We start from the raw sequence: 14,293 nt of genomic DNA, 5'->3' as shown, positions 1-14,293 counted from the left end.
CATCGTGCAGATGCAGCATTAAACTCGTTTAAACCTCACCTACCATTAGTTTGAGTCTCTTTTTATAGAAATGGCTTTCTCATTCAGACAACAAAAACTGTGCAAAATAAGTTGTTCTGGTGGGTATGTAGGCTAGGGTATGATGCCAAGGGAGAATTTTTCCATAAATTAATGCAAACAGACAATATTTCTCGTGTCAGATTAATTTTACAAACTACATGTTTGACGTTACAGATTTTTCTACTGTTCTCACAGGATTTTCTGTCCTCAGACAGTTAAGGTATTTTGCTCTTTACTTAGAGATCAAATACAAAAACTTAAAAATCCTACCACTATTTCACATTTTCAATATTCTCATTAACCTCAACAGTTTTGAGACATTTTACTTAAACTTAGTTAAGGAAATACTAAGTTTTCACTGGGTCTGGCTAGGGTAGAATTAACTTTCCTCACAGCAACCTCCCACAGTGTTGCATTTTATGTTTAATATATTTTACATTTAACACTGGCGACCAAAACAGGGCAGGCAAGGCCTGAATGAGGGTGGTGTGCGAGCTGTTGCCAAGCAGGGCCTGCACAGCATTGAGGCCTTGCTCTGCCCCCACAGCCACGAACAGGGACATCTGACCTGACCCAGATGATACTCCACACCCTACATCAGGCTCTGCAATAAAAGCTGGGAGTTCGGTCTTTCCAAGGTGACTGTTGCTCAGAGACTGGCTGGGGAGGTCGAGTATCTCAGTATCTCCTTTTGCATCACTTGGCTTTGTGTTCCTTCCTTCCCCATTGCTTTTTAAACTGGCTTTATCTTGACCCACAAGTTTTTCTTACTTTTGCTTTTCCAATTCCCTCCTTCATCCTGCTGGCAAGAGTGAGTGGCTGTGTGAGTGTGTGCTTAGTTGCCACCATAGTACTGTTCACATCTTACTCTGCTTCACTTGCTTTTTTTCCAGGTACCATACACACAGATTTTAGCAGTGATTTTCAATGAATGCTTCTCAGTAAGTTGATGCTACATCTTTTGGGCTCTTCCTGCTGTAGTGAAACAAAATGCCATGAATCTACCTTCAAAACTTTGCTTAAACAAAAAGGAAGTGCAGTGACAGCTGAGCTACCTCTGCAATCTGTTTACTTATACGTCACTTCAGCAGAAAAACTGCCTTAACATTTCAACCAAGTTTTTCCAACTTTATGATTAGAATACCAAATGTAATTTTTAAACAAACAGACCCTAATTAAACTTGAATCTACCTAATAGTCTGAAGTGTAAGAAGCTATCAAAGTTTTCTTTTATTTCCTGAAATCTCATTTTCTGCTAGTCTGAAGTACTGTAGATTTAAACTACTTATATTCTGTGTTTCAGCATAATATATATTGCTAGCATGAAATATAACCTTAATAATTAAAAGTGCTTACATTTTTACAGTGCTCAAAGTTTCATTCTACTTTGAGTATCCATTCATGTTTCAAATTAGTATGAAATTATTACTGTTGGAAGTTTAAGGGAAAATTAAGAACTTATAAGGATTCATACACATTAATGTTGATTTATCAATGAGTGAGTTTTGTTTTACTTTAAAACAGAAACAACAGACAAAACTTTTAGCACATTTTAGTTAATTTCAAAGCAAACCAAGTATCTTACAATGCATATGCACATACATTTTGTACATCATCTGATTACAAAAATTAATGCTTTTTTGAATACTGCTATTACAATTAACTGAAGATATACCACCAAAAATTTCTGCTTGAAAAGATTCAGTATCCTTTCCCACATAAAACCACACACACTATTCTGATGTCTCAGCAAAATACAGGACCAAACCCTGTTAAATCTAAAAACACCAAAGCTTCATGTCAGTATGTATGTTGTTTTCTGAAGTGAAACACTGCTCCCATACATTGCTACATTAAAAGTTTGTTACCCATTCATATAGAGAGGCACTTTTGCTTTTATATTTACAATGCTTGTAAAATACCATACCTGGATGCTTTTCATTTAATTACAACCCTCTCTTTGTAATCAAGCCAAGCAATAACACCATCGTCGTCTTTGGAATATAATGCACCAGATACAAAGTATCTTTCAAATAACCATTAGTTGTTCTGTTACTGTGTATTTTACTAGCACACATTTTTTCCAAATCCCAATTAAATATTACAAATAGGGAATGAATTGTCACTGTGCTTTAAATAACGTCAACATCAATAAATGTATACTAAATCTAAATGACAAGTTACATAACTCTCAATTTTCCCGTAGGGCTAAAAAAAAAAAAAAAGCAGCAACGATAAAAATTTGCAAAATGTTTTGGAATGCGAGATCAAGGACCTCTTAAACTGATCCCAAACAATTTTGCCTTCCAACATTTTATCTAGTTGGCAACATCCACTGCAATAAATGCAGTTACATTTCTTTAGGTAACCCTTTTTATAAAAAAGGATAACATGGCCATGAACTAACAGTTGTAAAGTAAGATGAGTTGAAAACTGCCTATGTACAGGTTTCCTGCAATTCCTTTTTTTTTTTTTTTTTTCTCTTTTGCATTGTCACAGCTCCAGCAGCTTGTATATTATGAAGAGTACTGCGGAGATTCTAACTGTAGATGCATGATTTTTTTTCTTCATCCCAACGTACTTAAATGTCAAACCATAAAAGACACTTATGAGAGAGAGATTTTAAATGCTTATCACATCTTGAGGTAGACTGATCTCCAAAATAAAGCTCTTCTACACTTTGATTCGTTCATGACCAACTTCCTTTTGGATCCTTCTCCTTGGAAAAATCTTCCGTTTAAGTGCAATTAGCTGAGGAGAGAAAAAAATACAGTATTTAGTTCTCTGCTGGGCTAGAGGTGCACAGCTGGCCAGACTTTCATAATAGAAACTATAAAATCTGTACTATTTATGGTAATTAAGTCAATACTGTTCTTTTTTTGACTGCACAGAAAGTTATTTACTCATTCATCTATTAGGTGTGCACATTTCTATGGACTTCTCAATAACCAGAATACAAGCAGAAAGTGAAAAATACAGTATGCCTATATTCTGATTATTTTAAAGTTAATTTCTGTATTTAAATTAAACACTGGGCTACATTCAGTTTCTAAAAGATCAACATAAAGCTGGCATCTTAAACCAGGATTTACATACCTAGCTGTACTACTGGGTTGAGTACCCCCTTTCAAAACCAAGTTACTAACGGAGGGTGAGTTTTCTAATACAAAAGGTTGAAAATCAAGGGAAAGATTCATGCAAAAGTTACAGGTGGGAAAAAAATAATAATCAAAAGCCAACCTTTCAAGAATTACACCCTCTTCATCAGACCACGGAAAGTGTTACTTAAGGCCCCAACCTGCAAAGAATTACCCATATGATTTGTTCCATTGACTCCCTCTAAGTTTAGCAGGATTAATCACGTTCAAGAAAGCCATTTTATGCTTGCAGAAGTGGAGGGGTTTTTCCTTTGAGTCAGATTAAAAACCTTTTGAATTCAATAGGAGTCTTTGAAATTACTTAGGGATGAGATTTTGCAAGGCCTCTAAATACCTTGAGATTCTCTTCAGGACTAGAGTATTGCCATTACTTAAATTTTCTTCCTGTTAACTTAATTTGCACTTTTACTAATATGTGTGTTAATAGACCAAGAATTTCAAAAGCAATTACTAATTTTGAGCATCCAAATTTAGCACACTGAATGATGGACTCGATAGTCACAAGGCACCTGAAAAGGCAATACTACTCTCCTTCCCCCCATATGACTTTTTTTCAAGGAATCTCAGCATGATGACTTAAAAATCAAAGCAATCTAATTATTAGTCATGTAACATTTTTACTTCCCTTATGAAGGAAAAATCCTAGCTACTTTTCAAAACCTATTTTAAAAAAATCCATCTTATGTTAGCCTGAAGATACAGCAATCTATTAAGTGTTATAGATTCTATAAGAAGGTATTAATTTTACCTGTTCAGCAAAAAATGAGATGACTGTAAATACAATAAGTGTTACTAGAACACAATGGGTCCAGAATTTGAGCTTGTCTCTGTATGCCCTCCTGCACAAAGAAAGAAGGAAACAGAAAAACAGCTTCATATATTATAAATGCAAACATATAAACTTTAAAGAGTTTCCATGGAACAGGCAAAGGAAGCTTTTTTCCAGTACTTAAAGGGTGGCTGGAAAGAGGATGGAAAGCCCTCTCTTTGCAAAGAGCCACATGTGGACAAGGGGCAACAGGTACATGTTGGACTGGGAGAGGTTTCATCTTGATATAAGAAATTTTTTTACAGTGAGAACAATCATTCACTGGAACAACCTCCTCAGGACATGGTGAAGTCCCCACCACTGGAGGTTTTCAAGATGCAACTTCCCACAAAATATTGGACCTGATGATCTTGAGGTCCCTTCCAACCTGGGCTGTCCTATGATTCTGTAAAACATTTTGATAAACATGGATTTCCACCAGCACATCAGCATGCTTTAACCCACCCTGGTATGAATCTACTTCAGCTACAAACGAGTCAAAATAAAGTGTTTTTTTGAAGCTAACAAAGTCCTGATGGATGTCCTCAAAAAGGGAGCCAACAATATGCCCACTCCTCCAGCACAAATTTCATCAGCTAACTGCTGAAATGGGTTTGCCCCCTACTCCCTCTGCCACTGCCACAGCAGGGCTTGTAGCACTACAATCCACACCTAATTCTTGTCACCTACAATCCTTCTCATTCCTTCTACAGTTCCTCTAATATTTTCTCTTTCCTTACTAACAGTTATTTCTCATAATTTGCTGAACAGCAACAAAATTACTAGACTAGTCTTGTCTCATTTTTGTCACTGTACCTGCCAACCTTTTGCTTGTATTCTGAAATCAACTACCCCAATTTCTGAAGTTAGTATTTATGAAATGGCAAGAGGTACACACACACACAAAAATTTCACACATTATTTAAGAGACACACACATGTATCTTTTCTGATGATTATCCAGCTGATTATTGCTGTCCGAAAGATAAAAAAAACCTTGCTTAGTGAGAAACTTAACAGTTTATATTGCCCCTGTGCAACAGGCATTCCAAACAACGGTGGGGTTTTTTACATTTTAAGAAAGCCAGAAGTCCTGAATTACTTTTTTTAAAAAAGCAACAACTGTTTCTTTGAAGTAGGTTAGGGCCAAACAATGAAATGTTAATGACTTTATGAGCACCAGAAAAACCCAAATCCTGCAAACCTCAAATTTTAGTCCATTCAAATATTTTCACATTATTTTAACTGTTAAATCCTTCATGACAATACTGAGGGGAAAAACAGGTTTGTAATGATACGTTCTATAATTACATGCCATTGCACTACAATAACTTGAAGAGAACCTGTGTAACATACCATTCCTGGAGTTCATGCATGTGAAGGAAACGATTCCGATATTCTCTTGGCAGTTCAAATTGGGAAGGTATGGGAAACATTGATTCATAAAAATCCCTAAGCACCGCTTTCACTGTCTGAGCATCCTTATGATTGTGATCAATATTGTCATTTAGGCAAACAAATTTTCTAGAAAGCAAGAATATTTCTTTAATAATATAGCAAAGGTACTGGCAACCCAAGAACACTGAATCTTTTTAGACAAAATTGATACAGTATCCTTTTAAAACCAAACTGATATATTTGTTACTGGTAATCAGTTTCCTTGTTGTTACATTATTTTAAATTAATTTGATTTTAATTCTAAGAGCACCAAGGCTGACAGCAAGTCAAAACCTCTGAAGAATCCAATGACAAGCCACATTTCCCTCTTTTATTTATATATTGCTGCCATCTAATGGGCACTAGTATGCATCATCCCAGGGTCCAACACTGGATACAGACAGCAGGTTAGAAGGCCAGCATTATGATTTGGGTAAGGGTTTTTATAGTTTTAAATAAATTATCATGAGTAAAGTGTCTTAAATAACAAAGTGAGCTCCACTGTAGGAGGCAAACATACTAAATTATTAATATTTTACTGTGTATGCTGCAGTCTTCAGAGAAAGTCAACATAAAAACTATAGAAAATTGTACAAGAGAAGGCAAAAGCTTGGTCCCCAGCTTTGAGTTACTGAGAACACTACATAAACTGGGCACGACATGACTTGAATCACAGACCCAAAGCTGAACTTGTCTAATCAACCAAAATACAACCAACCATCACCTGTATAGAATTTATATGGAAATCACTGTGACGAAATAAGCATGCTCCCAATAATGCCTCTTGCAGAGAGTTATTTCTCATATAAGAAACTAAGTTACTGCAAATTATAGAAACTAAAGCAGCAGCTAGTGTGCTAGACTGCTATGTACCCTTGGCTACTCTGACCTGGTGCTCGACAACAAAAATTCCCTTTCCCACATATGGGCAAGGTTATGTGCTTTATTTATATTGTGAGATACAAGACCCTTACATTTCCCCAGAGGGAGAAATCATATCTGGTGACATGTGCCTTGTAATTGCTAACCTTTGTAAATAAGTAGTTCTGGTCAGCTGTATTCTCTATAGTACAGTGTGCTCTTTCAAAGAGCAAAGTTCAGACTTCCTACATGAAGCTGGAAATACGCAGCACTCTAGAGCATGCGAATCAGCCTACACAGGGCATTACTACTTTTCCTCAGTCTGTACTGAATCTGGCATAACTGGTAACCTTGCTCTAGACAATTACATGCAGAGGATAAACAGTCATTCAAGTTGCTACATCTGAGAAGAACAAAATACACCTCTCCTCTGAAAAGGTGAGCAGGTTATGTGTACACTATCAAGTAATACTATGCAAAGCAGCTAGTTATGGCAGTCATGTCTACAGTATAAGCATTTTGGGAGTTCATTCTGGACTATTCCTGACCCTGTCCCTTGGACTGGCAGCTCATTAGCCCTGGGAATGCAGTAGCTGCACTCCTGGAGTGTATACCCCTGTTTAGCTTCATCTGAAAGAGATGCAGTTTGCAGACTGAGAAGTTGCTACCTTAGCAAACCAAAGTATAGCAAGTGGGAGCGATGAGGATCTTAACCTGTTTCAAATGGAAAGACTGTTTTAATCCATCCAAAAGAAACCAAACCTGACATTCCTTTGGGTAGTCCAGAACTAATACAAGGCTCATTTTTCCTTAAGGATGCAAACCAAACATTTAAGACAGGTCAGTAAGTAAACAATACCTCTAGTTCATCCCAAGAGAGGCATTGAATACCTGTTTTAAGAGACTGTGTATAATTGTTGTTTTATATGCAGAGAAAACATGGCAAAGAGAAGGAAATGGCCAGCCTACGTTGCCATTACAGCTCTCCTTTGCTAACAAGCTATGGCTACAGTACTGCACTATACTTTGCAAGAATAATGCCCAAGCAATTGACTCCACTTCATGATCCAGTCAACAATCTGAAACTACAACACACTATTGTTCCTTAAGAGAAAAAAAAAAAACACAACAAAAGGGTGTGCATATATGGAGTCTCAGGCTAAGTCCATAAGAGCATGCCAGTGCATCACATAAAAACTAGGGAAGATTCAAGACAGATCAGCTCATCTGCCTCATCTTGCCTGCTGAGGTTCCTGAAACAACAGACTAGGCACCCTTACTCAAACCATCCTCATCTAAGGATGCAATCACTCCACAGAACAGGCAGCTCCATTTTAAGTTGCCAGAAGGCCTCAATCCATTAGGCATACTCATACCAAAACCAACACAGCGTCAGCGTCAAGTCTGACATCAGCAACCACCCTTCAAAATAAGCCGGTGATTGCAAGCATGAACTTGAACGCCAAAGGTGAGAAACTCATGTTATGTGCCCTACCTGGGCCTAACAAGGCTCGAAATCACACCTACATTTCAAAAAAAAAAAAAAGTCCTAGCCAGCAGATACAAAGAAACAGAGAAGGGAGAGGAAGGAGGAGGATGAGTTAGGGCATTGTCCATTTTTCTTTCGAACTGGGTCATTGTGGGAACTGGAATGCAGGAGTTCTGTGGCCAGAAGGCACTCTTGTAAGGAGGAGCAATAGATACAAACCACCTTCAGGTGCAAAACGTCTCAAGACTAGGGTTCTCCTTTCTAAATGAATGGCGTAGCAAGTAGTACAGTGTAAGAGGCAGGTGAAAACCTGCTGTTTATCTACAAATGCAAACAATAGTGTAGCTTTACAGACAGCTGAGATTACCCAGTAGCTTGCTGTGACCTGCAAGAGGAGGTTTCACTTTCCCTGACCCAAGGCACCTGGATCTACCTTCCTCCTTGCTCTGCTTTTTGACACTTGTGAGACCCCTCCTTGAGGCCAAAATCATTAAATTGGCAGAGAACTCTAGTTTTCTGAAGACAGAAGCAAGATAAAAGTGTGCAACCAAGAGCAAGGAAGGAGAGGAGATGGGTGGAGGTCCTGTCTCACTTCTAGGACAGCTAGCTATTAAATTATCTCACCATGTCTTGTCAAGCCCCAATCTTATGCAGTGGGCTCAGGACTACAGTTGAATGCTTCTGCAAAGCAGATTCAGACTTGAGTCTCAAACACAGCATCCTTTGCTTTGCAAGGTGGTTGCTGTGAAATGTATTCCAGAACATTTATTTTCCCCATTAATTTCACAGTCATTTCAGGAGCCTAATTCAACACTACAGAGCCTACTCTCAGATTTGGGTGTTTAAACCTTTCATCACTGCAGAGTGGAAAAACAGAGGACTAATTTCCAGCTTTGGATTGCTTCTCACCAAGTATTAAAAAAACCCACCAATCAAACCTCTTGCCATGCTGTAACAGCATGAAAGCATAATGTATATGCAAAACTGATTTTGTAACAAAATAATCCACACATTATTTTTATTTTAAAATTGCTACATAAAGCAGATCAAAATGCTCTTCCGTTAAAATAAAACTGCCTGCAATATAAAGCGTATGCCCTCTAGAATGGCAAAAATGAAAGCCTCAAAAATAGCTGAAGTTTATCTGTAAGTTTTCAAAGGCTTTTGTAACAGAAATTAATGAAATAGCCCCTAGCATGACAGAGAGAGTAGTCACTTAGCTTCAGGTAAATAGAAAAAAAGTAGAAGTACTTTTGGTTAATATTGGTCTTACCCTGTAACACACAGTGTAGAAATACACTGCAATAAGTTATTTTTTCAGACAAACAGTTTAAACAGTTGAAGCAGAAAACTAAAATCACCTCAAAACTTCATACAAATCAAGAAGCAGGATACCTGGGATTTTTTCGTATGTCATCCAGCTGACCAACTACATGAGAAACATTTGTGCGAATCATTTTGAAGGCAATTTCCTCTTCTCCCATGATTTCAAACCTGATTGTTAAAATAATATTTATACATTAATAAAACAACCTAAAGTCAGGTTCAATAAATATTAATATTTTTATTTATTAACTTCTAATCTGACTGGCCAACCTCCACTAGAATTTGCCATTTGCGCTCTATCCATATATTTACATTTTTCAGCTAATGCCCTTGCACAGAACCACTTTCCTGTACATTTATTAGTAGCCACCTATAAATCAAAGAACTGAATTCTATACAAAAGTATATAAACTACAAGTTTTGGCATAAAAGTAACAATTGATCTGAGAGTGGACATAACACTTACTATGCTATTTACTTCTTTAGTTTTTGGTTTTTTTAAACACACACAATTTACAATTGTAATTTATAATTGAACTTTAGACATGAGAAAATATGTTATTTTCCAATCAGAAAAATCCTGAAACAAAGCTACAGAAGAGTATATAAAACTACAACCTTAAATACAAATAAAACCTTCATCACCCACCTAATCAATAACTTGCAAAAAAACCAAGTCTATGAAATGCAGAAGTATCATATCATCTCTGAAGGACATCTTGAGTTTGAAAGAGCATTTGACCCAAGTTTAACAGTCTTATTAGAGGTACTACACTTATTTTTCACCTTTCTTATCCTGATAAAATACCCTGCCTGCTCCTTGAATCTCACCTGAGAACCTACTCCATTTATAAAGCTCACAAAAATAATATTATTTAGTATTAAAGTTCAACAGAACAAAAGAGCAGCACATATCCTAATGATATAAATATATTACTATAACAGTTTAAGTACAGCAAATCCTTGCCCCCAGCCCAACATTCTTCAATCTCATTTGTTGTGTCAGCTTTTCCGTTTTAACATAAACTCTCCTGGGAAGGGAATTATTTATAAAGATTACAGCACAGCTTGAGGTACTATGAATTAATGTATAATAATGTCCAAAAGCTGCCCTAAGCAGCATCTGTAACCTTCTACCGCTTTATTTGACTTTGTAGCCACTCCTGGGACAACTGCATGCTTCAGAGACTCCCCACCAACCTCCCCTGCCCAACACTGCTGGTGAGGCAAGAGACAGGGGATGAGGCTATAAGCTCCATGCCAGCAAACAGCCTCACTGGTGTGCAACTGGTTTGCAGGTTTCAGAGAAGAAAGACCTGAGAGAACCTGATCTCAGGCAGATCTATGAAAATACAATTATTCAAACAAACCCACAGTCATGATCATGGTTTGTCTTGCCTTTACCTAAAGGGGATAGAAACCCTTTCTTGTCCGCCTCCCTCCCTACCTGTCACTCCTCCTCCTTGCAAGAAAACTACAAGGTAGTTTGGGCTAAAATACTTTTTCTGTTCTTTTCATAAGCTTCAGTAGAAAAAAGGGTGAAGCAGATTTACAACTTTCAGGTGCAGGACAGGCTCCTTCCTCCTTTTTATGCTACTTTAACTGCCCTTGCTCAGTACATATACTCAATTTATAAAACCATCTAAAGCTACTCTGTCTCACTGTTGTACAACACAAGTTAGGATCTGGCCCAAGATGACACAAGTAGCATGGAAATATTTAGTCTACTAAATAAGAAACTATAAAAAAAAAAATCACATCATTCTGCACAGTGAAACATACATAAGTAGATATCAGTATGTTTCTTCACCATTCCACTGTTAAAGTAAATTGAGCTAGGAGTTGCTAACATACTCATACAATCTTTGGTAACACATGTATTTATACCTCTTCTTACTGCTTTACAAAACCTAGCATGCCTTTTCACAGACTGGAAGAACATACCTGTATTTGTTTTTGTCTTTGTATGCCTTACGAATTCTGTCACTCACAGGTTTGCAATTAGTCACTAGGTTTTTTGTTACTGGAGGCTGGAAGAAAACATTGTTTAGATTATAGGTTACTGAAAATTACAGAGTCTGTTATAAAGACGTACTTTGTCAAAAACTTATGTTACAGCTAGAAAGGCCTGCGTACCCTTACTCTCCTGGAATGAAAAGCAATAGTTTCTTGATCAGCTGTTGAAGGGAAAAACAAACAAACAAAATATACTGGTGTGTAACATCGCGATTTCCTATGCATACAAATATTATATGAAAAATACTGATTATTTTTGGCAAAAACATTGCAACTTCTAGATTTCATCCTCAATAAAATATTCAGAAATTGTAGCTCATTTGACAGCTGTCTTTGACATTCCTCTGGTAGAGGCCACCAGTAACACTGGCCAGGCGAACCCTGTAGAACAGCTGATACATGAGGCCTTATTTCTTCACAAGCTATGCTGAAACAATTCTGGGAAATAAAATCCCTATTCTCAAGGGATATTTCTATGGTAGTAAACTCATTCCAAGAAATTTAGCTGTTGCAGACAACAGAAGTAAAAATAAATTAGGCCTCTGTGCTAAACACAAACGCTATTTTGTCACTATTCGAACTGACTGATAACATTAGTATGTTAGGCATTACTGCTTAGATTAGTAATACTTTACTAACTCTCCAAAAAGATTAATTTGACATTATTCCCAACCACCGAGGCTTACTTTTAACCCCATCTTAAAACATATTCATGGCAGCCATCCTTTACTACTACTCTTCAAAGTTTTTACTTCACAGAATTTTGAAGACTCAATTCAGTCATAATGAGGCAAAATGAGGTAAGGCTACACTGGATGTAATGTCCTCAGACTGTGCAGGATTTTCAAATCCCCACTTTCATTTCTTCAAACCAGGCTGACAGAATGGCTTTATATAAAACTTTGTTGGAATTCAGACTTAGAGGAAAGTAGTTTTAAAACCTGGTAACAACCTGATAAGAATGCAAGGCAGGATAGATGTCCAGAGGGAAGAAAAAAGAAGAAAAAAATAGTCAGTGTCCATATACATTTATCTACACATACATTGTAGATATATGTACTGTGATTTGCATGTGTTGGGGATCAGCTATGCTCTTCTGCTACCCAAAAGTTCATGATCTGTACTCATTAAAATTATTTTTGCTTTGATACAGTATTGGTTTGAAGCTATAAAAAACAGGTCATCAATTTAGCAAAGTACATGCACTTTTTTTTTTTCAAATGCATAGGTTGATGCAGGAATTAAAATCTCATTGAAAAAGAAATTTAGGTATTAGTACCAGATCTAAAGATTCTAGATTCCTAAACTCCAGCAGGTTTTATTGAGAATTTAACCACTAAAATAGAAATTAAGGACTTAAATCCTTAAGGAGCAACTAGTCCCAAGACCTCAGTTTTCACAGAATAGTTTCCGTTGGAAGGGACCTTGGGAGCTCATCTGGTCCAACCCCCCTGCTCATGCAGGGCCACCTGGTGCCAAGTTGCTCAGGACTGTGTTCAGATGGCTTTTGAGTATCTCCAGAGATGGAGACTGCCCACAAACGGGCAACCTGCACCAAGCTCTGGTCACCCTCACAGTAAAAAAGTGTTTCCTGATGTTCAGAAGGAACCTCCTGTGTTTCAGTTTGTGCCCACTGCCTCTGGTCCTGTCACGGGGCACCACTGAGAGGAGCCTGGCTCCATGTTCTTGGTGCCCGCCCTTCAGGTATTTACACACACTGATGGGATCCCGCTTGCGAATACTCTTCCTTAGGCTGAACAGTCTCAGCTCTCTCAGCCTTTCCTTGTAAGAGAAATGCTCCTGTCCCTTCATCATCTTCGTGGCCCCTTGCTGGGCTCTATCCAGTATGTCCATGTCTCTCTGGTACTGAGGAGCCCAGAACTGGACCCAGCGCTCCAGGTGTGGCTGCACCAGTGCTGGGTAGAATGGAAAGATCACCTCCCGCGACCTGCTGGAAACACTTTGGTCTAATGCAGCCCAGGAGACCAGCAGCCTTCTTTGTGGCAAGGGCACGTTCTGGCTCATGTTAAACGTGGTGCCCACCAGAACCCCCAGGTCCTTTTCTGCCAAGCTGCTTCCCAGCTGGATGACTCCCAGTATATAGTGGTGTATGGGATTGTTCCTCCCCAGGTGCAGGACTTTGCACTTCTCCTTGCTGAACTTCATGAGGTTCCTGTCAGCCCATCTTTGGATGTTAAAAGGAGTTAGTCTGAAGCCCTCAAATTAGGAAGAATTATTCTAAAGATGTCCATCTGATGGTTTGGTGGTTTTCTGGATTGTTTTGTTTTCAAATACATGGTTTATAATTCAGATAAAGACTTATCAGAAAGTTCTAGTCAGAGAGGTATTGGGCTTACTGGTTTTTTGTTTCACAACAGCGGACTTTCCTAACAAGGATGACTTAAAATCCCTTATGTAACAACATTCTAAAGCTCAGCTTTTCTGTTTTTGAAGGAAACTAATGGCTTTGTAAGTTAGGAAGTAGCTTGTAAAATTTTCATTTTACAACACTTCACGTACACACAAGTAGAAATTTTCGTAAATACTTTCCTTCTAGAAATCAAACCAGATTTTCAAGCACAGTAAATACATGCTCAGGAAAGAAACCAATGTTTCTTACCAGATTGGGATCATAATATGCTTCCTGAGTTGGTGGAATGATGTGGATCTGAGTGATGTTGGCAGGGAGAGCTTTGGAGCAATTTATTAGCATTTGTTCTAGACCTGTCAAATCCTAACAGGAAAAGAAGGAAAAAAAAGTTAATCCTGTTTTCTCACTGACATAGTTCTAAAAATCCAGGGGCCATAGACATATTTAATGTTATCTACATAACAAATTTCTGTGCTACCGTCAGACAAAGAAGACAATATTCAGCAGACACCAATTCAATAACTGCTAAGTCAGTGGGACTCCCCATATGCCTAAAGTAAAGCAAATGTTCAGTGCATAGCTGGATTGAGACCAAATAAAGCATGACTTAATGTTATTTTCACTTAAAATGAAAAACACAACTTTACTGATGATGTCAGGATAGTACAGAATTCCCAAGCCAGCAGTGGCATATTAAATCCCAAATCAAGCAAGCAAACAAAAGTGAACTGAAAGGACATGAAAAAAATTTTCTGAGTAAGGTACAGG

At 37.8% G+C, this 14,293-nt stretch overlaps 1 protein-coding gene across 6 annotated transcripts in view; it reads right to left on the bottom strand.

Annotated features, from left to right (window-relative positions):
• Positions 1–1,543: 1,543 nt before the first annotated feature.
• Positions 1,544–14,293, bottom strand: part of GNPTAB (N-acetylglucosamine-1-phosphate transferase subunits alpha and beta) — a 45,635-nt gene continuing 32,885 nt past the window's right edge. For 4 of the 6 annotated variants that reach the window (XM_074825944.1, XM_074825946.1, XM_074825948.1 and 1 more), the window contains 6 exons: positions 13,775–13,888; positions 11,083–11,168; positions 9,208–9,306; positions 5,382–5,549; positions 3,967–4,057; positions 1,544–2,811 (listed from right to left, as the gene is read on the bottom strand). In XM_074825944.1, coding sequence (XP_074682045.1) covers positions 2,734–2,811; positions 3,967–4,057; positions 5,382–5,549; positions 9,208–9,306; positions 11,083–11,168; positions 13,775–13,888 — 636 coding nt within the window. In that variant the 3' untranslated portion in view covers positions 1,544–2,733. Of the gene's footprint in view, positions 2,812–3,300; positions 3,359–3,966; positions 4,058–5,381; positions 5,550–9,207; positions 9,307–11,082; positions 11,169–13,774; positions 13,889–14,293 lie in introns of all 6 variants that reach the window. The other 2 variants (XM_074825945.1, XM_074825949.1) reach the window with 2 other exon arrangements.

Source organism: Strix aluco, chromosome 5 (assembly GCF_031877795.1).
Source record: "Strix aluco isolate bStrAlu1 chromosome 5, bStrAlu1.hap1, whole genome shotgun sequence".
Lineage (NCBI taxonomy): Eukaryota > Metazoa > Chordata > Aves > Strigiformes > Strigidae > Strix > Strix aluco.
The sequence above is the reverse complement of the archived record's forward strand: the minus strand, read 5'-3'. Positions and strand labels throughout refer to the sequence as shown.